Genomic DNA, 27,989 nt, shown 5'->3' with positions numbered 1-27,989 from the left:
GGTTGCTGCGCATTTTTCAAGTTTATCTTATTTGCATTTACCAAATGAAACAGGAAGTTAAAATGTAGATGAGACTTTTCCATTGCCGATAAGTGCTATGTCATCTCTGGAAGGCCATCAGCATTGGAATTTAATGCTGAGGCAATGATGTTTGTTTAAGAAGATTGGTGTCCAGAAATAAGCCACAGTGTCTAATCAGACACAGGGCCTGCCTGGGCAAAATGCCATGACATTTATTGCGTGTGCATTTCTCATAAGCAAAATGGCTACTTACTGAGGAGGATGGAAGTGAAGTCTGGAAGAAATTAGGGTGCAAACTGGAGTTCCTGATTTCCTGAGAAGGATTTAAGTGTACGTAAATATACTGAAATAAATGAGTCTGGGTGGATGTAATTTACTGTGAGCCAAATGGGGAATGTCTGTGGATGTGTAAGGGCTGAAAAGGAAGAACAAAGTTTAGACCCTGCCAAAGCTCCCTTGAGTCCTGCTAAACATTCCCCTGGACGAAAATATTTCAGAAGGAAAACGAGAAAGAAATCAATTGAGGAGGGAATAGAATCAGAACAGATTAAAAACAATGAAGAAAAAATCCAGAATGAAACACGGATTTCAAAAGAGACAGAGATTCTTTCCTGGGGGATGGCACTGGGCGATTCCTTTACGTGGAGGATGCCAGTGGACAGTAACGTTCTGCCTGTGAATACAGACGTTTCAGTTGATCTTGTTAAAGAAAAAGCTTTGCCGAGTGAAGCAAGGAGTGATTCTTTCAATGAGGACAGTTCTTCTGTTGTAAACCAGAGATTCACAAAGTCTGATGAAACAGACACATGGTTAAATGAACAAAACAAGAGGACTTTACAAAAAGACTGTACACAAAAGAGGAAATATTTGCATGATGACAACACAAGAGAACTAATATTCCAGAAGAAAGCTGGTGATTTTCATTTTGCAAAAACAGCTAGCTTGAACTCTGTTAACCACAGTAAACAGTGTGAAGAAATTGGGTTAAATGAGGTTTCTTTCAGAGTTAATGGAGATGTCCCTGAAAGGAAAAGCTTTGAAAAGTCACACCAGTTTCTGTCTGAAACCAACATTGATCCACAGTTTGAACAAAAAGGATCTCATTCTTCTGATGCTGGCTTTCCTCAAATGCTAAAGGAAGTGGCATTTTATAGCATTCCACCACACAGGAGCAAGGTAAATACCTTCTAGCATTAGAACATTAAAAAGTTAACTCAGTGGAAAATACTTCAACAATGTCTTTATTTAAGTTGCTAAGAAATCTTCCTGTCCCCTCTATGTAGCCCTGTATTACATACTGTCACCCTGCATACAATCATAGTACAGTACACAGTACTTGATCTTTTATCTATTCACTTAAATAATATTATTCTAGTTTTGTACTAGTTTTCTGTCTGTAGCCTAATTTCAGATGTTTCCCAAATCTGATTTTTGAGAGAGGAATGAAGTAGCTTTTAATATCCATAGTAAGTTTTCTTTTTAGTTCTTGGGAAGCAGTAAGCTTATGTGTTACATCAAGGATTGTAGCAGATGGAATGGAGAGTTTATAACTGGTTTCATTTACTGTCTACTGAAAGCCTCATATGTATTGCGTTAAATAGAAAATGTGAGTGCAGATTGTATTAACATTGTACTTTCATCTGAGATTCTCAAGATGCTTTACAAACATGAAATAAACTTTACAGTACCCCTCGGAGACCAGAAAATATTATTATACTCATTTTACAGATGCAGAAACTGAGGTACAGACTTAGTCAAAGGGAGTCTGAGGCAAAGCTGAATTTAGAATCTAGGGCTCCAGATTTCTGGTCTCTGTGCTTGAACCACGTGACCTTCTGCCCCACCCTTATTCAACAAGTTGAAATGTACTGCTGTGGGCCAATTGGCAGGATCTGAGTGCAGGGTCACAGTTAGCTCATTGCTGCTGAAGGTTTGAGGGGTTTTTCTAGCTGATATAACTGGAAGTGTTCATGGACTGCAGAATGAGTCTGATTCCCATTTGTGAGAGGGAGTGAATAAGGTCTTTGAAGGTATGGGAGTGGGGGGAGGGAGCTGTCAGTGAATGGGGAAAACAGGAATATCTTTGGATCTCTTTCCACAAAGTACTAAATATGAGCCTATAGTTTGTGTAACTTACCTTTGTTAGGAGTGCCACTACATTACTCAAGATTTTAACAAAATGCCATTATCTGTTTAGCAACGATATGGGATTCAGTCTTTTTTCACACAAACAAGATATACTGCTTTAACTATACTGTTATAGTTAAAGTGGTAAAAGTTCCCTGGTGTGATCTCAATTATATTGGTTTAAGTTTACTTATGGTGGTATAACTTACTCCTGTATGCATGGGGAATAAACTATATTAGTATAAAGCATTGTTACATGGGTATAATGGTCAAAAATCACACTAGTCACATATGTAGTTTTATACCAGTACAAAATCTGTGTGCAGAGCAGGCCTAATATATGATCTCTACAGAGCAGATGGGTTGGTGAAGGAGATTGTTTATGTTCAGATGTCTTGGGGGACTCTATTGCAAAACAATTTGTAACCACACCTGGCTTTTACCTGAAAGCAGGTCCAGACAGGGGCACAACCTTCTTCCAACATGCATTCTAAAGTCACTCCCATTTCCCTCTGATTACCCCTTATCACTAAGGAGGTGCTTGGACAAGGGGGACAGGTGTCTTTAATACAGATGTTAATATAAAATAGTCTATTAGTGGAAATTAGACAAATCGATTAGAATCAGAAATTAAATATATTTCAGTATGCAACACAAGAATTGTTCATTGCGCAAATCCACCAGCTCTATACTATCACCTCTAGCAGATTTTACATGCGTACTATTAGCGATCTTAGTGTGCAACTCCCATCTGAACTCATTCTTCATAGTATCTAGTGGGTCTCAATGGCAGGCTACAGACTGCAGTGCATGTGTGTGTATGTGTGTGTTGTTTATGCCAGCAGGAGAAAAAAAACTCTTGGCCCCTTTAAGGAGCATCCCATCCTCCTTTTGGGCATTCAGCCCCCTGGTGGTCTTGAGGAGCAGAGAAGTGGGACTCTAGGCTGACTGGTGGGACACAAGGGTGTACTAAAACAAATTGACATTTGCACACTTCACAGAAGGGTTATAAACCCTTCACCAAGCCCTGAGCGCCATACTGCACTGGGAGAATAACGCCCCTCTTCCCTCTCGGTATTAGAGTAGGACGAGTCTTTTGAGCCTTGCTGTGACCATTATGCTAGGCAAGGAAGGAATTTTATCTCCCTTCTAGTTTGGTGTGGTTAGTGTGGAGTTCCACCTTCTTCTGAGCAGCCCAAGGACCTTGTAGGTTAGTTAAGTTGTAAAATTCCTTTTTGTTGCAACTTGCCAAGTACAGGTAATCATTTGATAGGGTTTCCGGTTCCCTGATAAACTAGATTTGGAAGTGGGTTAGGAGATGGCATTTCCTAAAGGAGGTGCAGAATGGGGTTGGGACTTGTAATAACTGATACGGCAAAGAGACAGGCCCTTCTTCCCTACCCCATTAACCTTCAGATAAGGGAGGGCAGGAGTCTCAGCAAGGGTGTTGGGACAAGATTAATTGTGTAGGGGACTGAAGGCAGCCTTGGTGGTGTGGATTACAAAGGAAGGATCAATTGTATTGGACAGGTTATTGCCAGATAGCTCCCAGATGTGTTACTTAATGAAGTTGCAGCCTAGTTAAAGCACATTCCTGGTATAAAGGATAATGCGGCTCTTTGCTCTGATGCAGAGGGACTTAAGCCAATTGCTGATTATATTAAGCTCCCTTGCACTGCAGCCAAGATCCAGCGTCTTACCCTTTACAGGATTAGAACCTTTAGTTTGGATCCTGACTTCTAGGACACTAATCTGCCTTTTCCTACATATGTATATGGAACAATATTGGTCTTGTATTTAAAGCACAAGATTAAAAATGATAGATTTGGGTTCCATTTTCAGCTCTGCCACAGACTTCGTAGGTGACTTGGTCAAGTCACATATCCTCTTTGTGCCTCAGTTTAACTACCTGAAAAATGGGAGATAATACTTATTGAACTGGAACAGTTAATCATTAATATTTATAGAGCACTTTGTTATGAAAGTATTGTTATATAAATAATTTTGATTAATTTTATTTCAGTCATGAATCTGTATGCAAATGTCACATGTTGGGCTGTATCTGATATAAAAAATATCCAGCACAAGATAATAATACATTCATATTGTGTGACATGCTATCCGAATAATATGCCACAGTAGAAGAAGTTTACAGGTATAATGATGACATTTCTCACCAGATCCAAGTTACTTTTAAAAAGAAACCTCAAAACTTTTTTTCCTCACATTTGGAAAGTTCAGCATGGGATCCATGACAGTATACAAGCTGATATCTCTGTAGAATTATTTGTCACCATAAGAGATAAATTCTTCTTGGCCCAAAACTTCACATTGTTTTTTATTCATTCTGTTCTTTTTCATCATGTATAGCACTACGGACATGTATGCATCTAGTAGAGAATAAGCTAGAATTCAAAACAAATCATTTCATTTGGCCAATTTAATTTGACTGGAAACAATTTCTTTGAGATTTTCAGGTAGTTAAAAAATTAAAAAAGAAAAAAACACCCTCCCCCTCACCTGATTTCACGTTGATCTGAAATGATTTTTTTCTTCAGTTTTTCAGTTCAGCTACTAAACCAGAAAATTTGGTTATATGCAGAGCTCTAGTTTGTACAGTGCCTAGTACAATGAGACCTTGACCTAATTTGCAATACAAATAAATAATTATTATTATTTTTCAGGACAGAAAGGCTATCAGGACAGAGGTAATTTGTACCTGTAATACTTTTCTTTCCAATATGTGTTGCTATTAAATAAAATTTTTAATATATATAGCAACCAATGCATCTGACAGAACAAATAGTTGTGGGATAGTAGCAATGCTTTTATTGCATAGGTCATACACCATTGCAAATAGCTCTGAGATAACAAAATACCTTTCAAGTGTTTCCAGTATCACGCCAACTCCTGTTATCTACTTTTACAGTATTGCAGTTTAAGTGATGAAAAAGTGCCAGTATTTTTCCTCCAGAATCAGATGTAAAGCTCAGAGTGCAGGGTTCATTGATTAAACTTGTTGACATGAGCTCTCCAGCTTACTAATAATCTGACATTGCTCAACAGAGATCATTTGTGAAAACTCCTGAGTGCCAGCTGGTAACCTCGGGGTCACTCTTAAAGTCACACCCATGTTTGATTTTTGTGCATATATCCATGCTTGCCTAAGCACAAGTCATCGCCATTCACATAAGTGCTCATTTTTTCTTTCTGAATCACATGCCCAGTCTGCTCTTTAACTTGCATTGAAAATACCTGTGCAGAAAAAAACCACTGCCCTGTCTCACACTGAGTAATGCTCTGGTTCTGGGAGAATTTGAAAATGTCCCATTGACCCCTGTATATCTGTCTTCTCTCTTGTTTTTTGGTCTCCTCTTCTTCAATCCTCAAGTTTCAGGGTATAAACAATTCACATTATATCAGGGTTCACACTTTCCTCTGTACGTGTCGGCAAAAGGATACCGTATTATATGTACCATCTGTGTAGTTGGCCATTTAAAGTCGTTTTCATCTTCACTTCTTCCTTGTTTAATCTTCCATAAAAAGAATAAAGAAAATGTATTCCCAGTCCTTCATTGCTACTCTTGGGCCCATGTGTTCTGTAATCCTCCTTTTGGAGTTGGTGTTGAACCACTGAAGCCAACGGGAGTTTTGCAGTTGACTTCAGTGAGAGCTAGCCCAGGCTCTTTGACCTATGTACAGCTTGTGTTTTACCGTGAAATGCAGAGGGAGGAACTTACAGGCAGGATCAGCTGCAGCAGTAAGGGTGAGTCAGTTCTCTCAAAATGGTAGGATCAAGAAATGGGCAGCGCATCATTAGGTGCCCCAAGAAGCCATCATCAGTGGGAGGCCAGGAATGTCCATAGCATGAGCCATAGCACTTTATCTCTGTCTCCCCCTCTTAGGAACCCTGCTCCTGCCTTTAAAATCTATTTAAGCTTGCATTAATCCAGGATTTGCTTCCTGGTCCTGATTGTCGAAAACTATGTCATTGGATTGGTACTATAAACATTAAGAACGTCTCCTTTAATAGTTTATACCAATAGCACTTTTGTGGAATATAAAAAATGTATGGTGTGCATACAACATTTACTGTTGAAAGCATAATTCTTCTTTGAGTACTTGTTCATGTTAATTCCAATCAGGTGTGCGCATGCTGTGGGCATGACAGCCAGAAGATTTTTCCCCTAGCAGCATCCATAGGGTCAGCCTGGGAGCCCCCTGGAATCACGTTTTCATGGCACACAATATAGGGCCCTGCGACCCCCTGCCCTCAGTTCCTTCTTATTGCCAGTGACAGCTAGCTGGAACTTCCCTCACTCTTGCTTCTGCAAGCGCCTTTAGCAGTGTCCTGTGGTATTTTGTATATAGTTAGTCGTTTTTGTCTTAAGTTAATAGTAGTAGTAGGCTAAGTTTTCATTGTGGGGGTCCCCCCCCATTTCTCCCCCACCACTGGGGCATGCCTCGGTCGCTGGGGTTCAAACCGTGTGGAGTCTGCGGAAAGTTGATGGTAAAAAGTGATCAGCACGCTTTTTGTTTGAAATGCCTTGGCGAGAGTCACCGAAAGGACAAGTGCTGCTTTTGTAGAGGGTTTCAGCCAAGGACCCTTAAGGATCATGAGCAGAGACTCAGGCTTATCCTCATGAAGGCAGCCCTCTCCCCGCAATCTGACCCTGGGTTGGCGGAGCCTGTGCTGACCACCTCCTCCTCCGTGCACAGTGCACCAGCCCCGATGGGGTGCAAGTCTGCTCCTAGAAAGGAGACTGGGCTCCCGGCACCAACACGGCTCTGAACGTAAGACTTCTGGTAGGCACCGATCTGTATTCCCTGGAATAAAGAAGAAAAAGAGGCAGGAGAGAGGGCGCTCTTCCCTTACTAAATCTAAGGAGATAGCGACAGGGAACCTCATCCCATCCAGCCTACTTCGGGCCTGGCAGCTCCAAAGGGCTTGTCAACTCCTCCCCTGCAAGAGGTCCAGTCGAGTCCGGCCCACTACTGTTCTCTGGACCATCATGGCTGGGACATTGAACTCCCCTCCACTCTGGAGACGTTTGAGGCAGCGCAGGACCTTATTCACCTGATGGATCCGCCTTCTCCCAGGAAAGACAAGGCACCAGTGTCAATGTCCATATAGGGGCAAGCTGGCAATGATGTCACGCTGCTCCCCATATCCAGCGCGCCACTCCCTGACACCGGCTGCTCATGTAGGGGGAACCACATCAGGAAGCCCTCATGCTGTGGGACTTTTGTGTAGAGCACTTGATACACCTGCAAGCATCGTACCTCCCTGGAGTACAGAACGAGTTGGCGGATCATCTCATCAGGTCGTTCCATGGCCACGAGTGGTCCCTTCGCCCAGGCATCATGAACTCAATCTTCCATCAGTGGAGCTTTCCCCAGATAGATCTGTTCGCCACACGACAGGAAGTGTCAGCAGTTTTGCTTCTTCCTGAATCACAGCCTAGGCTCCATCGTGGGCGCATTCCTCCTCCCATGGGGAGGCTGTCTCCTATACATGTTCCCACCCATCCCTCCTGTTCACAAGGTGCTCCTCAAGATTAGGAGGGAACGATCTTTGATGATATTGATAGCTCCAGCCTGGCTCCACCAGCACTGGTACACATCACTCCTGGAAATGTCTGTGGAAGCTCCAGTCACCTTGCTGCTCTTTCAGGATTTAATAACGCAGGATCATGGCCATCTCCAACATCCCAGCCTTAACTCGCTCCACCTCACGACGTGGAAGCTCCATGGCTGAACCTAGTGGAGCTTTCTTGCTCTGATCAAGTCAGACAAGTACTCCTTGGCAGCAGGGAACCCTCCACGAGAGCTACCTACCTTGCTAAGTGGAAGAGATTTTCAGTCTGGTCGGTGCAGCACCGTTTGTCTCCGACGCGGTTAGTGTCCTCGGTGCCACTAATACTGGACTACCTTCTCCACCTCAAGCAGAAGGGACTGTCTATGTCATTAGTAAGAGTTGACTTGGCTGCCATCTCTGCCTTCCACCAAGGCGCAGAGGGATGCTCAGTCTTTGCCAACCTGTTGGTCAGCTGTTTCCTTAAAGGTCTCAACAGGATATACCTGCAGGTCCAGCAGCCTGTCCTGGCTTGGGACCTCAATTTGGTCCTATCCAGACTTAAGGGGCCATCATTTGAGACTTTGGTAACATGCTCCCTGCTCTCTCTTACAAACTGACATTTCTGGTACAATAACCTCAGCTAGGAGGGTGTCTGAGCTCAGGGCCCTAACATTAGAGCCCCCTTACACTGTATTCCATAAGGACAAGGTTCAGCTCAGGCCTCACTTGGCTTTTTTGCTGAAGGTTCTTTCCCAATTTCACATCAACCAGGACTCCCTATATTCTATCCTAAGCTGCACTCGGTAGGGAGCAAAGGTTTCACTCATTGGATGTCAACAGAGCATTAGCCTGCTACCTCGAGAGAACAAAATGGTTTCGAAACTGCTGACTGGAGCTGCCAGGGTCCCTTTCACCAGGTGTTCTGGTTGAAAACTCGCCACCTGGTCACCCCAGCCTCAAGGCCTAAAGTGCGGAAGCTGCCACCCCAGGAGTTGGATTGATATCAGAGGGTCAGAGGGCCAAGGCCCAGCAACTTCACTGGGTCCCAGCCCTAACAGCAGCAGATGGTTCCGCCACTGGGTTAGCAGGGAATCCAGCCACAGCACGCTGACATGGATTATGGCAGCAACGCAGCTGGACTATATTCGGCTGTCCCTGAGCTACTTACAACCCTTCCCTTGGGGTATATCTGGATCCCAGAGTCGTCCTCCATCATCTTGGGATATACTACCCATGGCAGTCTCAGCAGTTTCTCAGCGTCTGCGGTGTCTGACAGCTCTGATAAGTCTGGAGAGTCCTCAGCACAGCAGAGGTTCTCTTCAGGTTCCTGCTCCAGCAGCAGGCAGGGAGCATCAGTCACTCCTGGTGACTCCAGTCCAACTGAGCTTTGGGGCCCACCTTTTGTATTTCCTATCTTGCCCCTCCACTTCCAGTGGGGCAGGCGTGGCCTTCCTGGCTCTGCCAATCAGGAGGTAGTCTGTTGTTTCTCTCTGTCAATATTGAAGGAAGGCCATGCCCCCTCACTCCAGTCATGTCCATTCAGTCATGTTCCTTCTGCTGAGACTGCCAGGGTGGGGGTTAGTGCCAGAACAGTTTTTGTGATGAGGACATCTGGCCTTTGAGAAGTGGATTGAGACTTCCAAATACCTTCCTCGTCCTTCCAGAATCTGGACAACACTGGAAGCATGAGTGTCAAACAATCTCAATTTAAAATAAGATTTTTTTTCTCTTTGGTTTTGTGTCCATGGCTACACATGCCAGTTGTATGTGTCACAGATTTAAACATGACATTCTGAGATTGCCCTGAAAACCACTCCCTTGTGGTCAGAGGAATCTAATGTGCTGCACTTTCCTTCTGTGCTGTTCCAAATCTATGTAACTGTTGCAATTCAGTTAACCATGGAGTGGGCCAAAGGTCTGAGTTTGTATGTAAAAATGATCAGAGAAAAATTATAATGTCAACATACTCCTTTTTTAAAGAAGTCATGTAAAGAATAGAAGAGAACTAAGTTCATGTGGACAGAGACACAGAAATGGTTTAAAGTGAGGGGAAAAAGAAAACTGTATTTTTAATATTAGACATCAGGCCTTTCCAGCTGACATCACCTCTTTAATAAACTCTCCCCAGTAAAGTGGCAGATGGTTGATTTGATTTATACTGTGGTCTGGTTGTTGTGTAATGAATAGAAGCTGAGGCTGCTGAAAAAAAGATTTAGCATGCTTGCATAAAAGAAAAGGAACTTGTATTTCAGACAGTACTTTTCCAGACACCTTAAAAATAAAGGAAATGAACAGAGGTATTTTAAATTAGCCTTTTGTCATGTAGGTTTCTCCGTTTTCTTCTATATGATATGTGTCTCTATCTAGACACTATATTTCCACCTCTCTTCTAATTTCACACTGTCATATGACATCTTGAATTAAATAGAAACTCTATTCAACATATCTTTTTCTATTCTGCGTTTTAAACAAATACCATAGAGCATTTCCCTTCCTGTCTTTTCTGTGGCCTTCCATTAAAGGTATATCTACACAGCAGGATTCTTTTGGCAGCACGAAGTGTACATACATGCATAGCCCCCTTAGCATGGGTATAAATAGCGGTACAGATGGTGAGGCACAGATTAAGTCAATAGACTAAAGGCACATCTGGAGTGCATACCCTACACATTCTCTGCTGGCCCAGGCTGTGCCTCCTGGCTACACTCTATTTTTAGCAGGGTATAGTGTCCCACTGCTGGAGCCTTTCCCCTCCACAGGAGAAGGCTCTGGTAGCGGGGGGTAGTGGGGAAAGACTGTCAGCTCTCTGCTGCTGGAGCCTCCCCTCTCCCTACAGAGAGGCTTTGCAAATGGGGGTTGGGGGCAGCTCAGCCTTTCCCAGTTGCCTTTCCCACTGCTAGAGTCTTTCCTTACTGTAGTGAAAGGCTCTGGTAGCCGGGGGCAGCTGAAGCCTTTCCCCCTTTTCACTTCGTCTGCTTATGCCTGGCACTGGCTTTGCACAGAAGTACTATTTGCTTTCTAGTACTGGTACCTGTATCTGACACTTACATAAAGTGAAACAGTATCATTGTGATCTTTTATATTCATCTGACCAGCTGGCTGCACAGTGCAATTTGGTGAATGCTTCGATCAGAGAATAATCTAAATTAAGTTTTTACTGGCACTAAATCAACCTATAATTTAATGTTTAAATCAATACTTGTAAATTCACATCTTGCACTTAAAGTAAAGAGTTCGTAAAACAAAAAATCAAACAATACATTGTGGGAGCCACTCTTCACTAAAAGCAGCAGAGAATCCTGCGTCTGAAGAAGTGGGTATTCACCCACGAAAGCTCACGCTCCAAAACGTCTGTTAGTCTATAAGGTGCCACAGGATTCTCTGCTGCTTTTACAGATCCAGACTAACACGGCTACCCCTCTGATACTCTTCACTAACTTCATCATTAATTTCACACTCTGATTAAGTGCCCCTTCCCCTCCCATCAGACTACCTCCAAGTGCTTGATAAATCCATTGTTATGTGTTAATTTAGTAATGTTTGTGGGAAAGCCACATGCTTGTTTCTACCACCACTATTGTTCCACTGAAAGAAGAAAATGTCAGTTTGCAGCAGGTTCCATAGATGTCCTCCTGGCAGAGGCTATCGGGACACATCCTTGAATTTAGAAGGAACCAATGTTGTTATCTAGTCTGATTCCATTAATGCAACTCCCTGGGTTGCACTTGAATAGATGTGTTTGAATTAAGGCTTGTCTACACTTGAAATATTACAGTGGCACAGTTACAGTGCTGCAGCTGCAGTAGCACTTCAGTGTAGATACTACCTATGCCAGCAGGAGGGGTAGGTACTCCACCTCCCCAAGCCGCGGTAGCTATGTTGGTGGAAGAATTCTTCCATCGATCTAGCACTGTCTACACTGTGGGTTAAGTCATCTTAGCTTATGTTGCTCAAGGGTGTAGATTTTTCATGCCCCTAGCCAGGTAGCTGGGTCAGCCTAACTTCTTAGTGTAGACCAGGCCTTTGTGCATCTCCATGGCTAAAACTTTTCCTTCTCCTCCCCTCTTCCTTCCCCAGCTGATTCTGCCATTTGGCTCTCCAACGTAGTGTTGTGTGTGGCTTCTGCTTCTACTCTCCTCTTAGGGTGGACTTTCCCATAACCTTGCCCTGAAGGCCATTGGTGAAAATGAATAGAGCTCATTTGGGGTAACATCCAAATCTACTGCATTTAGGTTCTTTTACGGTGACTACAACCATGGTATCTGACCACCAGAATATATTGTTTCTTTTCATATGCTTGGAATATTGTTAATAATAACAAGATGTTATTATATTAGCAAGATTAACATAAAATCAGATTTTAGAAGTGACAAAAGATGAACAAAAGTTCAGACATGACAAAGAAAGTATATGGTATATCCTATATATAGGATCCTCTCTGATCCATCTTGCAGTTTTGCTATACACATGTTCCATATGCAGACTGGGGAGATGTCTCTTGGGTGCCGTGCATCACTAGCTACTTTTCCTTGTGGGAGAAAAGTAATTAATTATTTTCATGACCTTCTTATGTGTTTATGCACTGATCATTTTCTTTGCACAGGGTTTAGGCTCCATTAGAGACTGACTAAACCAATTTTTAAAATTTCAGTATGAAAGGATTTTTGTAGTACAAAATATTTTTTTTAAATGTAAAATTCACAGGTTTTTGGTTTTTTTGTATGGTTTTGGTGCTGCATGTCCAAAGCCATCCCTAAACTAATTACTTTCAGATAATACAAAAACAAATCTTCCAGATTTGGGGCAAATTCTCTGATCCACTCTTTCTGATAGACATACTACTGTGTATTATGTACATTTGTATTCCATACTGCACACATGTTCTGCATACAGAACAGTTAGTTACTATGTATCAGTGTGCAACGTAAAAGTGGAATGTATGCACTTTGGATTCAGAGTAAGGATAACAGATCCAAAGTGCATATGAGAATAGATAATTTTACGCTTTGAACCTTACTGTTAGGTTTCAATCTGACTGAATTGTTTTCTTGAAGTGATATATAGCCCTGGAGATTAGAGCCTACTATAATGTAATCTCTGTTTATAACAGTATTAATTATTGTTCATGTTACCTATATAATGTTAAAATTAATATTGTTTTGGGATACTTTGTCTTGTGTAACAATTTCTAATAAAAGTTCAAAACAAGGATATTATATTATTAAAAGAAATTCAGATGCTGATGATTTAGTAGTTTAGAAGATTGTGAGTCTAATAATTGTATATTTCATAATGAAGAGAGCAAAGATACATAACAATTTTAACTGAAATAAAAGTGTGATATACATTTTGTACTCTTCTCCTGACCCAAAGACGCAGGGTAGAAAAATCCATGATAATGAATGGTTGAGAGTGTTTTTTCTGTAATAATTTCAATCTTTTTTTAGTCCTTAATAACTGGATTTATATTTATATTCATTGTGTTTTAGATATCTGACATCCATGTTACTGGACAGTCAGAGGATATGTCTGCTAAAGAGAGGCTGCTCCTGTGGACACAGCAGACAACTGAGGGTTATGCTGGAATTCGTTGTGAAAATTTCACTACCTGCTGGCGAGATGGAAAATTATTTAATGCCATCATTCATAAATACAGGTAATTGCACAGTTTATTTTGTTTTCATCTTTACACACATGGAAATATTTATTTGGACATTTTAATATACATGAAGAGGCCATCCAACAGAAAATAGGCTCTGTGGCTTTTGTCTTGCGGTAATACTACAGATGTGGAGACTAACTATGAGTTCTCTTGGGAAATCCCTTCCTTCTGTAGCCAAGAGACACATCTTTCTCAGAGCAGTCTTAATTCCAACCAGCCTACCTGAAAATATATTATGAGACCCCACCAGATATACTCAAGAGAATGCCCATATAGCCCATAATGCATTGGTTCTCAACCTTCATCATCCCAAGGACCCCTTTTGCCATATAAGAATCCTTCTGAGGCCACCATTTCCCATCTAGCCAGGTTGCCCCTCCATTTAGCAATGTGGAAAGCGTCGGGTGGTGTGAAACATTCACATCTGTTCATAACTTCCTTGGTCATAAGACTCCCAAGCTGAGGGCTTGTCTACACTGACCAGGGAATCGATGCATGGCGATTGATGCATCGGTGGTCGATTTAGCGGATCTAGTGAAGACCCACTAACCTGAATTCAGATCCCTCTCCCATTGACTCCTGTACTCCATCTGAATGAGAAGCACAATGGGAGTCGACAGGAGAGTGTCTCCTGTCAACATGGCGTAGTGTGAACTCCGCGGTAAGTAGGTCTAAGTACATCGACTTCAGCTACGTTATTTACATAGCTGAAGTTGTGTAACTTAGATCACTCTCCCCCCGTAGCCCGGTAGTGCAGACAAGACCTGAGACACATAATCTAATTTTGTACTGACTAGACGTCACTCATCCAGGAAAGAATTTTAAAGCGGCTATGGACAGAGTTATTTTCTGAGTGTTACTTCCATTCCAAAAGATAATCAGAAGGAACTGCATAAATCATGCATGTCTCTCTATTTCTTTTAGTAACATTGGAAAGGTAGAGGGAAATAACCAGCAAAAAGCTGAACTGAATGACTTTGAGAGCAAATGAATCAGGCAGGATAGAGTGGTAAGGAGAACATGCATGGCCCAAGCATGTATGAGAAAAGAACAAAAAAATCTCAGAGATATTGGAAGACCCAAGAAGTGGAAGAGGAATGAAATAGGATTGAAAGGGAGGAGTTTAAAGAAACAGAACATCAATTTTTTTAAATGGACATATGCAGTTTTATTGTATTGTCCCTTTCCAGCTGTTTTCCCTTTATATTATGCTCTTTTCTATATTCATACATACTGTGTCTACCCATATACATGCCCTTCCCAGGGGTGTTTATGGCACTAATTTTGTTGCTAAGAGGGTTATTACACGTGTGGGACCTATTCCTGCTCCCTCTGAAGCCAATGGGATTTTTGCCATTGACTTCAATGAGCTCCACACATCTTTCACTCTGTATTTTAAAGCATTAAAATAAATATCCTATAATGTCATTCTGTGTTGTTATTCACAGGAGAGGAAGGTTTTTCCCAAATATATAATGGACCTTCTAAATACACAATTTCAGGGAAGTCTGTTGAAACTCAGTGATAGAGTGGCTGCCAGCCGAAAGGTAGGCATTGCCAACAGAGAGGCCAAGCAGTGATTTCTGAGACATTGCAGTCCAGGTCGAGTAGGGTGCAGCACACAGCTGTGCTGCAGCAGGAGTAGGGCAGTGACAGAATTGTGATTCATGTCCCTTCCACCCCTGTGCTCCATGGGAAAAGCGAGCTATGCCAGCCTTTTTCCTGGAACAGCTTACTTGCATTTTTTCCAGGCACTGGCTCAGGTTTACTATCAGGAATGTTGCAGCAGGAGAACCAGGCCCAGGTATGATGCTCCTCAAGGGTACCCACAGTTGTGAGGCATCTCACCATCATCTGCTCTTAGTGTGCATCAGTCTTGTCTCTGCCTGCTGTGGATCAGCTCTAAATTTATAATCAAAGAAATAGAGATTCAAGTAATGATGAGTAAAATTATTGGAAACAAACGATTACATATAAAACAAAATCATAACAGGCTTTCTAAAGACTAAACTTTATTAACGAGTTAGTCTCTTTTCTAAAGAAGTCTTTCTCCCCAAAGTTCTTTTCTGCATTTACAACCAAGCCTGACTGAGCCTGATTCATGAAGCAAAAGTGCTGTCTGTTTACTCCGTCTGTGAAGGGCGCCAGGGTGTCTTCTTTGCCTCCTAAATATAGTGGAACAAATCTTTGATGTAAATCTCCAGATAGTCTTAGTGAAAATTGAAGGTCAAAAATTGTCTTCTTACTTTAGAGCATGGATCAGAAACCTTTCCAAAGTGGAGTGCCGAGTCTTCATGTATTCTCCCTTATTTAAGGTTTTGCATACCAGTAATAAATTTTAAAGTTTTTAGAAGGTCTCTTTCTATAAGTCTACAATATATAACTAACCTATTGTTGTATATAAAGTTGTTGTAAACAAGGTTTTTAAAATGTTTAAGAAGCTTCATTTAAAATGAAATTAAAATGCAGTGCCCCCCGGACTGATGACCAGGACCTGGGCAGTGAGAGTGCCACTTAAAATCAGCTCGCATGCTGCCTTTGGCATAGGTTGCCTACCCCTGCTTTAGAAATATAGCTAACTTTTTATGAGAATTAATAAAGAATTAGTATTATTAGAATTAGGGCTGTGTATGAGTATACGGAGCCACCTACGTGGATGCTGTTGCAGGATTTGGGCCTTGTTTTTGTAAGTATTATTCTATGATTTTTGTTAAAACAGAAAGACATAGCAAATATCACCCCAATTAGACCATTGATTAGTTTAACATTGAACTTTGAGGTGTTTATTAGCTGTGCATGATTTTTTAAATATAGCTCCTTTGTAGTTATTTTTTATTTGAACCTCCACAAATTTACATGAATATGTAATCTGGTACTTTTGTAAAATTCACTGATTATTTCCCATGAAGCTCTGGGATATTTCAGTGTCCTGTACAGTTTTATAATTGGACTTTTTGTTTTTAAGTTTTTGGTTGAAGATGTGTGTTATTTGCTTGAGTATATTGTCTGTAAAAAGGTGGGATTATATTTGTTCCAGTTCAAGATGTGTTCCGTCATGCAAGGGCTATAGAGTAAATTATGGATTTACAGTATGGCTAATAAATGTATATATCTAAAATCAAAGCTGAATTTCAGTTACAAAAGTAACACTGAATGGTAAAAATTTAAAGAACTATCCAGAGGAACTGTCTGTACATAATCATAATTTTATTGAAGATTTATACTGCATTAGCACCTGGAAACTTCTGTTACCGTTGTGGCTCCTTTGTACAAGGTGCTGTACAAATACATGCGAAGACACAGACACAATCCCTAACCCAGAGGTGGGCAAACTTTTTGGCATGCAGGACCATGAATGTAGGGCTGGGGCAGGTGGTTGGGGTGCGGGAGGGAGTGTGGGGTGTGAGGGAGGTGCTGTGTGCAGGAATGGGCTCAGGACAAGGGGTTGGGGTGCAGGAGTGGTGTGGGGTGCAGGAGGGGGCTCAAGGCAGGGGATTGGGGTACAGGAGGAGTGCGTCAGGTGGTTCAGGGCACGGGATTGGGGTGCAGGAGGGATTTGAGGTACAGGGTCCGGCCCTGTGCTGCTTACCTTGAGTAGCTCTGGGGTGGCGGCAGCGTGCAGTGGGGCTAAGGCAGGCTCCCTGGCTCCACGCCACGCCACGTCGCTCCTGGAAGCGGCCAACCACGTCCCTGCGGCCCATAGTTTGCCCACCCCAGCCTTAACCAGAACATCTTACAGTCTAAGAACAAAAGTGACATGAAGAGTAGAGAAAGAAGGACACAATCAAATATGTACAATCATCATGTATATACACAAAAACATGACACTCACCCTGAGGTGCTGAGGATCAGTTTAAAGCCCCATAAAGCACTTACGGTGAAATTTTTCTTTATGCAGGTAGCGAGTGCCAGACCTATGTGCCATGTAAGCCATGTTTTTCAAGGCTTATGTGAGATTGAAGTGATTCATGGGGCTTGTACTGACCTCCAGCTCAGGGATGAATTTCACCCATAATATTAAATGAAAAGACACTGATCAGGAAAAGAGTCTGGTTAAATATAAATTAATCAGCTCACTGAGAAAAGTAAACAGAACCCTGGGATGTAGAAACAAGGAAATAGACCATGAAGGAAAGAAGATCTTTGTGGTGCTACACAAAGGGTTTATGAGACTACACCTGGACTATTGTGCACAATTCTTGGCATGACATTACAGGAAAGATCTTGAAGGATTGGAAATGCTACAGAAGGGGGAAAAAGAATGAGAATGAGCTCTAGGGGTTCCATCTATAAGGAGGAGTTAATAAAAATAGGTTTATGTAAAATTAGGAAAGAAGAGTTAGGGTCTGATCAAAGGCCATGGAAGAGAATGGAAAGATATTAATAGACTTTGCACTAGGCCCTTAGCAAGGTTCATAAATAGGACCTATAACATTTTGGTGGGCGTAGGGAAAGTGGCTATTGCAAAATAAAAGGAACTGAAGCCAACAAAGGACCATACACAGAAGGTATTTAGGAGAAACTTCTTTGCACTGAGTAGTTCACGCGGGGAACAGAGTAATACAAGCGGCAGCTGTGAACGTCTTCAGAAAGGAAGTAGGAATAAGGCATTACAAAGAACAAATGCTAGATAGAAAGGGTGGGATCAGTTTACATGTGTCATATGACTTGTTTTGAAATATTTCTGTGTATTCTTTCAAAACCAGTTCGCTGATGTTTTTGAAGTGTGATAAAGCATTTAACAGGCTGAATCTTCTGTGCTAAATTCAAGCTTTGTTCTACAGCAAACGTTTTCAACTCTATAAAGCAGAGGTTTGCCAGGCAAGGGTTGTTACAAGCTAAGCTACAGGACAACAGTGCACACGGCACCACAGTAATGTCAAAACATGTTGCAAGTGATCAGGCACTGACATGAATACGTTCCTTGAAGGTACAAAGAGTGATGCCAAAATTTGCAATAACATGCTGAGCAGCTTGAGGGGATGATTTGAAATGAAACTAACTATTACATAGTGTCAAGCCTCAAAATGCTTGGGGGTTAAGTTTAAAATAAAGAGAGAGATTATTTGTATCTTCTAGTTTCTGCTTGCCATTTTCTAACTTCCAATTTATTGTTACCTTCTCTTTAACAAAAAGAAAACCTCAAATTTTTAGTTCATTTTGTATGCTCAGACTTTTTATTGTTTTTAATAATTACCCTTCATAGCTCATATGGAACTAAAGGCCTGACAATATTTTGCAGTTTGGGAAAAGAAAAAGTTTTAAGAAAGATTTAAAAAATATTTAAGTGGGCAAACATTATTACTTTTAATGTATTACCCGACTAAATATGGTGTAGCTCAGCACTTAAGCTATTTTGTTTAAACTTAGATTTCTGTATTAAGAAATGTAAGGTAGCTGCAGCTTTAACATGGCTGCCACAGTCACCTGCATTAACGTTTTCTAGCTAGTAGTAATGAGCATAGTCGTAGTAGCTGTGGCTGGCCTGGATCAGCTTGTGTTGGGCCTGTGATCCAGTCTGATTTCACAAGGTAAACATGGTTAGGCCTGGTTAGTACTTGATGGGAGACATGCAGGAAGTCATGTTGGTTAATTTAGAAGGTAACACGCTTCTCAAAATCAGCACTGAAGTAATACTTCCATATAATGTTCTGCAGCACAGTATTGCTGGAGGATGACAGTTCCCTTTTGTAACAACTTTCAGGGTTTCCGAATCTGTTCTTGTTCTGCACTGAACAACAGCAAAATGTTTCAGACATTTTCGCAAAATGAAATTATGTCAAAATGTCCATTTTTGGATTAAAAAGGGCAGCTTGTTGGATTGGGTCTCTCTCTCTCTCTCTCTCTGGTCAGAAGCAACTAGAGATCTATAGACCTCAGAAACTTTCCTGTTGAAAATTTCACTGAAATTGCTACATCTCTGTGAAATGTCTCAGCTTTGACAAAACATCATATTCAGATGAAAATCCAATTAGTCAAAAATATTGCAACCAGATTTACGGCTGAGACTGCATATTGTCTTTTGGATGAGCTTTCATTAAGGACTCCATATCATTTTTTCACAAGAGTAGGAATCTTAAATCTAGTGGTTTGGCCAAATGCTAACGGGAGTAATTATATATAACTAAATACTCAATGGAATTACCGCTGGACAGTATTTAACATTCCTTGTCCTAAACGCCCACCTTCCTAGCTGGGGTTGGGCACTAGTGGTGCTGGGCAGCAAGAGACACTGCTTTGGCGGCTTACAGCTCGTGCATCTCTCCTATGAAGTGTCTACTCCCTCCCTTTCCTCCCATCATCTTCTTCCCCTGATTAGTTGGGCTCTGGCTATTCCTGTATGCAATGAGGGATGGTAGTCTCTATCGGGTGACCAAACTTACTGACCCTCTGAGCTGCATACAACAATCTTCAGAATTTCGAGAGCTGGGGCATGCCTACCAGGGCTCGAGGCTTCAGTCCCTTGGGAGGTGCCTACCGGGGCTTCAGCCCCGCAGAGAGGGGGGTCTCTGGGCTTTGGCCCCACTCCTGCTGAAGCCCCGAGCCCCAGCAGGTGCCTTCCTCGGGGCTGAAGCCCTGAGGCACCCCTTCCCATTGGGCAGAAGCCAGAAGGGAGGTGGAACGGAGGGGCATGTGGAGTCATGTGCCTTCCCCAACGATTTTTGCAAGGGTTTGCTGACGCTCCTCAATCACATGGTGTCGCTGGAGCCGCAAGCTGGGAGCTGCAGCCATGGGAGAGACAGCGTCAAACACCCAGGAGCTGCAGGGAGGGGCCACTGAGGATAAGGGGGGAATGACTCAAGCTGATGGGGGGGCGAACCTTTAAATTGTGCCTCCCCCTCCTCACCAGTTGTCTCAGGCAGAAACCCCAAGCCCCACTACCCCGCCACAGAGCAGTAGCCCTGAGCTCCCCCTCCCATTCTGGTAGGTGGAGAATGGGGGAGGGGAGGGGCTGTACAAGCCACACTTTAATTGTAAACGAGCTGCATGTGGCTTATGAGCTGTGGTTTGGCCACTCCTGGTCTAGATGCTGGTGCTGCAGATAGGGGGATGGGCCTTTGGCCCCACCTCTGCAGTGTCATTGGCTGTTTTGTGGGGGGTGGCTCCCTCTGGGGATGGGTGTATAAGGAGCCTGTCCGTGGTCAGCCTCAGTTCGGTCCCTATTTTGTTCCTCTGCCTTCTTTCAGTAGGTTTGTTCAGTCTCCTGAAATGCCAGGGGCTTGGCCAACCAGTCTGCTGGGGATCAGGAAGGGATTTTTCCCACATGTTAATGTTAGCAGACAACTTTGTGGGTTTCTTCACCTTCATCTTGATATTCAAACAATCTGAGAAGGGGATGCACTGTTTATTGTTATAACTTGTGGCAAATTTCCAGTGCAGTTTGCAGGTTAATGGGGAAAATTATAGGCCTTTCCCTCAGAGATTCCTATTTAGGCATTAGTCCTAGGCATAGGCGTGGTGTAATGAGGATGCCAATCTTTGTCTTCCACAGTATGAGGCTCCATTCATCTTAACATTTAGCTCACGCAAGGATGGGGGCAGGGACCTAGCTAGGCAGTTCAGGTCCCTTAGCTGGCAGGATAAGACCACTCAGTTCTGGTTTCTGTTAAATCTGTGGCCAGCTCGAAATCCACACTGGAACTCCCCTGCTAGGTAGTGGCTGAGGTGCTGTTACCCCAAGTAAAACTTGATGGCTAAGTTGATATGTTGCAACTTCCATATTTAACCAATACTGCAGTGTCTGGGTCTAACTATTATAGTTATTCACTCTTAAATGTTTGGGTTGCTAAAAAAGGTGGAACTCTTGACTTCACACTGGTTTTTGAAATGCTGTTCTGGTAAATGTAAAGAAATGCAGAACGGAAAGTTTAATCTGAACAGGACATATGTATTGCTGGGCTCTAAATTAATTGAAACCAGTTTGGAAAAAGACCCAAGTGCCCTTGTATTTAGCACAATGAAAGCATCAATTCTATGCCCACTGGTAGTCTTAAGAGTAAACAAAGTGTGAGAATGTCTAAAGAATAGGACAGGAGATATTTCTGAAAACACTGTATGGGCATTATGTGAATGGATGGTGCATCATCACCTGCCATACTGTGATCTGACCACTCCATCTCAGAAACTATACCAAGAAACAGAGGACATCCAAAGATGAACAAAGGAAACGTGTCGAAGCATGAGAAGACTTCCATATGAGGAGAGACGGAAAAGATAAGGACTGCTTAATTTAAGGAGGAGATGAATAAGAGAGGATGTGATAGAGGGACATGAAATAATGAATGGCATTGATCTTTGTAGGAAGGCTTCTTTTTACAATACAAAGGAAGACAACAACTGATAAAAGGAAAAACTTTTACAATGAACCTGTGGAATATACTGGTTCAAGGTCTCATTGAGGCCAAGGGTTTAATAGGATTCAGAAAAGAATTAGACTTTATATGGACAAATATAACATCCACAGCTATATTATATACCAGAAACAAAGGCCATGGGCTATGAACCCTCCTGCTCTATTGTATAAACCAACCACTCACTGCTTAAGGTTATGAAGAAGCTTCCTATATGGGCAGGTCATTTCCATAATTGTCCATTCACTCGTTTGATGTGTTATGACAGTTTCTGTGTTCCTATATCCTGTGGCTCAGAGTTAAGAATATTATTGTAATGTGTAAGACTGAATGTTCATGTCAGCATTGCCTATAAGTCTATGGATAGGATTTTCCTTAGCACCCATCATTGTAATACCTAAGTACAAACCAAAACTTATTCATAGATTCCAAGGCCAGAAGGGATCACTGTGATCATCCACGGGCCGCAGAATTTCCCAAAAATTACTCCTAGAGCAGATGTTTTAGAAAAACACCCAATCTTGATTTAAAAGTTGTCAGCGATGAAGAGTTCACCACAACCCTTGGTAAATTGTTCCAGTGGTTAATTATTCTCACTGTTAAAAATGTACACCTTTTTTCCAGTCTGAATTTGTCTAACTTCAGCTTCCAGCCATTGGATTGTATGCTGCCACTGTAAAATACTAGACTATTTATTTTTACTTGGACTAGTACTTGCAAAATTTCTAGGACTAGTCTCTCTTGATTTGGTTAAAATATAAGGTTTAAAAATACTTTGTACATTCTTTCAGATTTTAAACCTACAATAAAGATTTTAAAATAATGATCTCCCAAGTCACATATTATGCAGATTTATTTGTTTAATGGGGCGCACTCCACTTTCTGTGATTTATTTACATTAACATCACCAACACCAATACAATCCCATGCAGCAATATCATATACTGCAATTCTCTCCTTTAGCTCTTTCCTGCAGAGCCGGAGAGGGACACAGGTCTCCCTTCCTTGAAATTTCTGCACACGGAGGGTCAGTGAGCTCTAAGGCCTTATGATTGGACCACCTTACATGTCCTTTCATAGTAATAAAGGGGATTCTCAGACTACATCTGAAATTCATCTCTGAATATTGATGTCAGAGTTTCACCTAAATTAAACAATTAGCCTTTTAGTCTTCTTCTCAAACCTGCATTTGCTGCTAGGAGAGAAGAAGCTACATACTTTGTATGTTTCCAGAGCCTTGTTCTATTACAATGACAAGACTAAACCTTTCAGATTGTCTCCCTACTTCTTTATGGCTGTATCCAACTCATTGAAAGGTCAAGCCATCTTGTCACAGACAATCTCTAAATGGACTACATTCTGGATCTCCACCACTTATCAACTGGCTGGTGAGCTCCTCCTTCCAAACGTCAAAACACATTCCACTAGGGCACAAGCAATATCGTCAGTGTCCTTCTGGAATATGACAATATTGGAGTTGTGTAAAGCAGTGATTTGGAGCAATCTACTGACCTTTGTTAGTCATTATGCCCTCGACATGGCATCTAGGTCTGCTGCCAAGTTTGGGACAGTGGTACTTCAATCTCTGCCCAGGTCTACACTAGTGGGGGGGGTTGACCTAAGATACGCAACTTCAGCTACGCAAATAGTGTAGCTGAAGTCAGTGTATCTTAGGTCTGCTTACCTGGAAATGAGGATGGCGGTGAGTCGACTGCTGCTGCTCCCCTGTCGACTCCGCTTCTGCCTCTTGCGATCTGGAGTTCCGGAGTCGACGGGGAGCACAATTGGGGATCGATTTTATCATGTCTACACTAGACACGATGAATCGACCCCCAATAGATATATCACTACCCGCCAGTCCGGCGGGTAGTGAAGTCCTGCCCAGTCTCTGTTCCATCCCACCATCCAGAGAGGATGCTGCTTGGCAGTCACCTTCAGTGAGAGCCACACTAACACATATTCGGAGAAGAGAGAAGAATTACTAACCCTACAGTAACTGTGGTTCTTTGAGATGTAACAGTCAGTATGGATCCCGTGAGCTGCCCTCCTTCCCTGAGTTTTAGGAATCCTCAGCAATTTGAATTGAAAGGGAAGTGAGGGGAGTGGGTCTGGCCACCCTCCCCTTTATGTCCTTGCACGAAAGCACATGGAACCATAGGGCGTATGTTCAATCCCTTCAGATGCTGCTATTCAAAACCCCACCAACTCTTATGTGCCTGAGGTGCATGCACACCTATGGGAGATCCACAGTGACTTCTACAAGAACCACAGTGTCTGTAGGGTAAGTAACTGTTCTTTATGATATATGGATCTTGTAAGAGTGTTCTAGAGCTGTCTAGTAAATAGTTCCCCATCAAGGAACTTCTTTAAAAAAAAAACCTGGGAAATTTAATGCCAACAACAAAACGCCTCCATTAAAAGTCCATTAAAATTGCATTGTGAAGCACTAAAATACTGAAAATTCCAAAACTAGTTTTGTTCCTTGTGCATAGGCATTAATTTGAATTCTGTGATAATATTCTATTATTTTCATGGGATACCTATATCATTCCATGTGCAGGTCAGATGATGTGCAGTGAATGAGACAGAGGTCTGTACCTGAATTGGAGGCAAATTCTGCATGTAGGGTAAACTTCCGTGGACTCACTCTGCATGTACACTGGTGTGATGAACAGCATTTCTGAACGCCCATTAGTGGAGAAGGTAGATGATGAATGAGCTGGACTATGTAATGGATGAAGGAAGAGTTCAATCAATGAGTAGTGAGGATAAATATTAAACATCTCATTTACTCTGCGTTATCTACCCAACACAACTAATAAGATAGAGTTGCTTTATGGCAACTAATAATACACCTCTTCCTTGATATAACGCTACCTGATATAACACGAATTGGGATATAACGCGGTAAAACAGTGCTCCGGGGGGGCAGGGCTGCGCACTCTGGTGGATCAAAGCAAGTTCGATATAACGCGGTTTCACCTATAACGCAGTAAGATTTTTTGGCTCCCGAGGACAGGGTTATATCAAGGTAGAGGGGTATTATATAATCAGATAAGTACGTTTTATATTGAAATGTACGTGTACAAGGAGGATGAAGCTAAGTTTACACAAACACCCTTACCATTAGCATTCTCTAATTTTTCAATTATTTTCTGTGCATCTATAATGATCTTTAGTATAATTTTCAAATTATTTGCTAGGATTCTTTTTTTGCCACTGCCTTCTGAAATGCAGGATAGACCCTACCTGATTCAGAAATCTTGCAATTCTTAGTCATTTTTTTATGATCACATGTTCTGACATGATCTTTAATTATTTTAGTAAATTTTCTTCCTTCCCTGAGGAATGTATGCCTCTTTTTGGCATCTGTTCTTTGTTATCGTCTGTGAACACTAAGGAAAGAATTCATTTAATATTTATAGGCGTTTTCTCATTATAGCGATTAAAAAGCTAGCTAGACTATACTTAGATCTTCACTTAACTCTACATCTTCTGTCATTTCCCCTGTGTTGCTATTTAGTGAAACTCATACAGTAATATAGCTACTTAGTATAAGACAAGAAATATGCCTTTATTGTCTTCTCTTTTGCTGCGATAGTTTAATTAGACACCGTTTTGATGGTTTAATTCAATCTGAGCTTCCCAAGAATTAAATAATTTAATTTCTGTATATGAGATCATTTCATACATGAGTCATCCTGTTGAACTCATTGACACCAATGACATGTGAGAAGTTACTCACGTGTATAAGCATCTGCAGGATCAGGGCATAACTTATTTTATTAAAGATAAACAGAATTGATGACAGTAAAGTAGTCTTAAAACAATGAATAAGAGAATATCGTTTGTACGGTGTAATTGACTAGGGAGACTAAAAATAAAGATCTTTTCCACATTGAAATACCATGATCCCATTTAAAATTCCCCATATACTGTAGCTTCTAGTTTGGATCTTGCCATTTATTTCTAAGGTTTATTAGATTCCAGTTATACAAAAACCTACGTGCTGTGGGTAGCTCCATTGATTTCAGTAAGGCTACTCACAGACTGTAACACTTAACACATGTGTGAGTCTTCCAGGATAAATGCCTTCGTTTCCTTGCAATGTTATCAAAGTATTATTCTCTTATTCCTCTTCATGGATCTCTATATTAAAATTGTTTTCTTGAACAGGTATTAATTTTGTCCGTTTCCTAATTGCTGTGATATTACAGTATCACTCTGTTACTTTTAACACAAATTATATCTAATTTCTAACACCGACTCTAAAATCTTTAGTGGTAGAAGAGGTACATTTTCTCAATAAAATAATTAACGACTTACTATCTGGAAGCTGAGCACCTTGGTTTGGGTGTGTCTCTAACAGAGACATCTATTTTGTATGGAATGTTCCAACTTTTTGCGTGGTTTGTATTGTTTATGCGTCTTTTCCAAAGGCAAGGACTCTGAAAAATCAACCATAAAATGAGTCACAGTGTTATGTTTGAAGGTGAGGTCATTATCATTTTTTGAAGTGTATTTAGTTTCATTTGGTCTATACTATGAAGAAAACTGCTTAATAATTCTACGCAAAATTATGTCATTTTATATTTATGTAAACCTGTATACTGAATGCAAAATAGCATTTGCCTTTAAAGCTTATGGGGATTTTTATTTATCCTGTCTATTTTATTTGTTTTTTACTTTTAGAAACCCAAAATGCTTGCCTCCCTGGATGCTGTCTTTAACCCACTGCTCCTCCCAGATTAAGCTAGTTAAATTAATCTAAATCAGTAGGATATGCATTATAACTGCAGTATAATCTGTTAAAGTTAGTAATGATTAAGAAGTTGCATCAGACGAAGTGAGTATTCACCCACGAAAGCTCATGCTCCAAAACGTCTGTTAGTCTATAAGGTGCCACAGGACTCTTTGCTGCTTTTAATGATTAAGAACTCATTTGAGAATAAATTATTGTTTCCATAGGTGTCAGAAACATACATAACACATATACTCTAAAGCTGTACAAAGCACAGCCCTCACTTAGGGACAGATTTTGCAACCCTTTCTCATGCCATGTAGTACTTTACTCCACAGAGTATTCACAAATAAATGATCACAAGGGATGACACAGACTATGTCTACATCTGGAGCTGGGGAGACATACTCACGCTTCCTCCCATCATGGGTTTCTAGGATCTCTGTTAGGCATGTACTCAGGGTGGCTAGCCCATTCTGCAGCTCGTGTTGCCATGGCTACAGTCTGTTTTTGGCACACTAGCTCCGTATGCCTTCTTGAGATGGGAATCACACAGCCTGCTCCAAATGTAGACATACTCTCAAAAGGAATCTTCTGAGCATGCCCAGAAAGAACTATCATACACTAGGTTGATGGACGGGGCTTTGGTGAACTGAATTGTAATAAGCTTATGTCTGGAGAGCAATGAAGTGCTTAAAAACCACAAGAGGAGCCGTCTTTAAAGAAAAAGGCAGTTGTTTATTGATTTCATGGCTCTTTTATACATGCAGGGGCTGGGATCAGAAGAAAAGTCTAACTGAGATGAGGGGATAGGGACCCTTTTCTCTGGCCCTAAACTTCACTGCAACTTTTCCTGTTTGGAAAGAAGAGACGGTGACTGGCTAGCAGTGGAGGCACATCTCTCCTCCAAAGTTTCAAAATACTTCTGTTTCCACTTCTCCCCTATAACAGATGCACCCTTGATTTTCAGTTTTAAAACCTATTTTCTCCCTTGTCCAAGTTCCAAAGGAACTCATTTTCAGTGAATCAGCTTGCAAGCTATGTTTCTGTTTCTATAGGGGAGACAAGGACTCAGCCAATATGCTGCCTTCTGCGTCTTTTCCGCTGAATGGGGCCTGTAGATAAATACAACCTAGTTATTGTAGGTGGGCACAAAATGTATGGGATATGCAGCTGATTAAAAATAGGATGGCTTTCACTGCAAATTTGTACTTTCATAAAATGAGGCCATGTTGTTTAGTGGATAGGGCAGTGGAGTGGGACTCAGGAGACCAGAGTTCTGTTTCCAGTCCTACCACTAGTTTGGTGCATCACATCTCCCCTTGAGCTGTAAGTTTGCTCATCTGTAACATGAAGATAATTATACTGACCTCCTTTGTAAAGCCCTTTGAAATCTGGGGATAGAAGATGCTATATAAGGACCAAATATTATTATTAGTAGTAGTAGTAGTAGTATTTATTATTTTATTTTATTATAATTGGGATATGAGTATCCATGTTTTGTGCAGA

The 27,989-nt window shown here is 41.5% G+C and overlaps 2 protein-coding genes across 9 annotated transcripts in view; both read left to right on the top strand.

The window, feature by feature from the left end:
* Positions 1 to 27,989, top strand: part of DST (dystonin) — a 465,365-nt gene that overhangs the window by 217,988 nt on the left and 219,388 nt on the right. For all 8 annotated transcript variants that reach the window (XM_032778396.2, XM_075063729.1, XM_032778395.2 and 5 more), the window contains one exon: positions 13,216 to 13,382. In XM_032778396.2, coding sequence (XP_032634287.1) covers positions 13,216 to 13,382 — 167 coding nt within the window. The remainder of the gene's footprint in view (positions 1 to 13,215; positions 13,383 to 27,989) is intronic.
* Positions 324 to 1,212, top strand: LOC142046516 (uncharacterized). The gene has a single exon (XM_075063471.1). It carries the CDS (start codon positions 409 to 411, stop codon positions 1,210 to 1,212), a length of 804 nt encoding a protein of 267 aa, XP_074919572.1. The 5' UTR covers positions 324 to 408.

This window comes from Chelonoidis abingdonii, chromosome 3 (assembly GCF_003597395.2).
Source record: "Chelonoidis abingdonii isolate Lonesome George chromosome 3, CheloAbing_2.0, whole genome shotgun sequence".
NCBI classification, from domain to species: Eukaryota; Metazoa; Chordata; order Testudines; family Testudinidae; genus Chelonoidis; species Chelonoidis abingdonii.
Note: the sequence above shows the minus strand (reverse complement) of the source record. Positions and strands in the feature narration are given on the sequence as shown.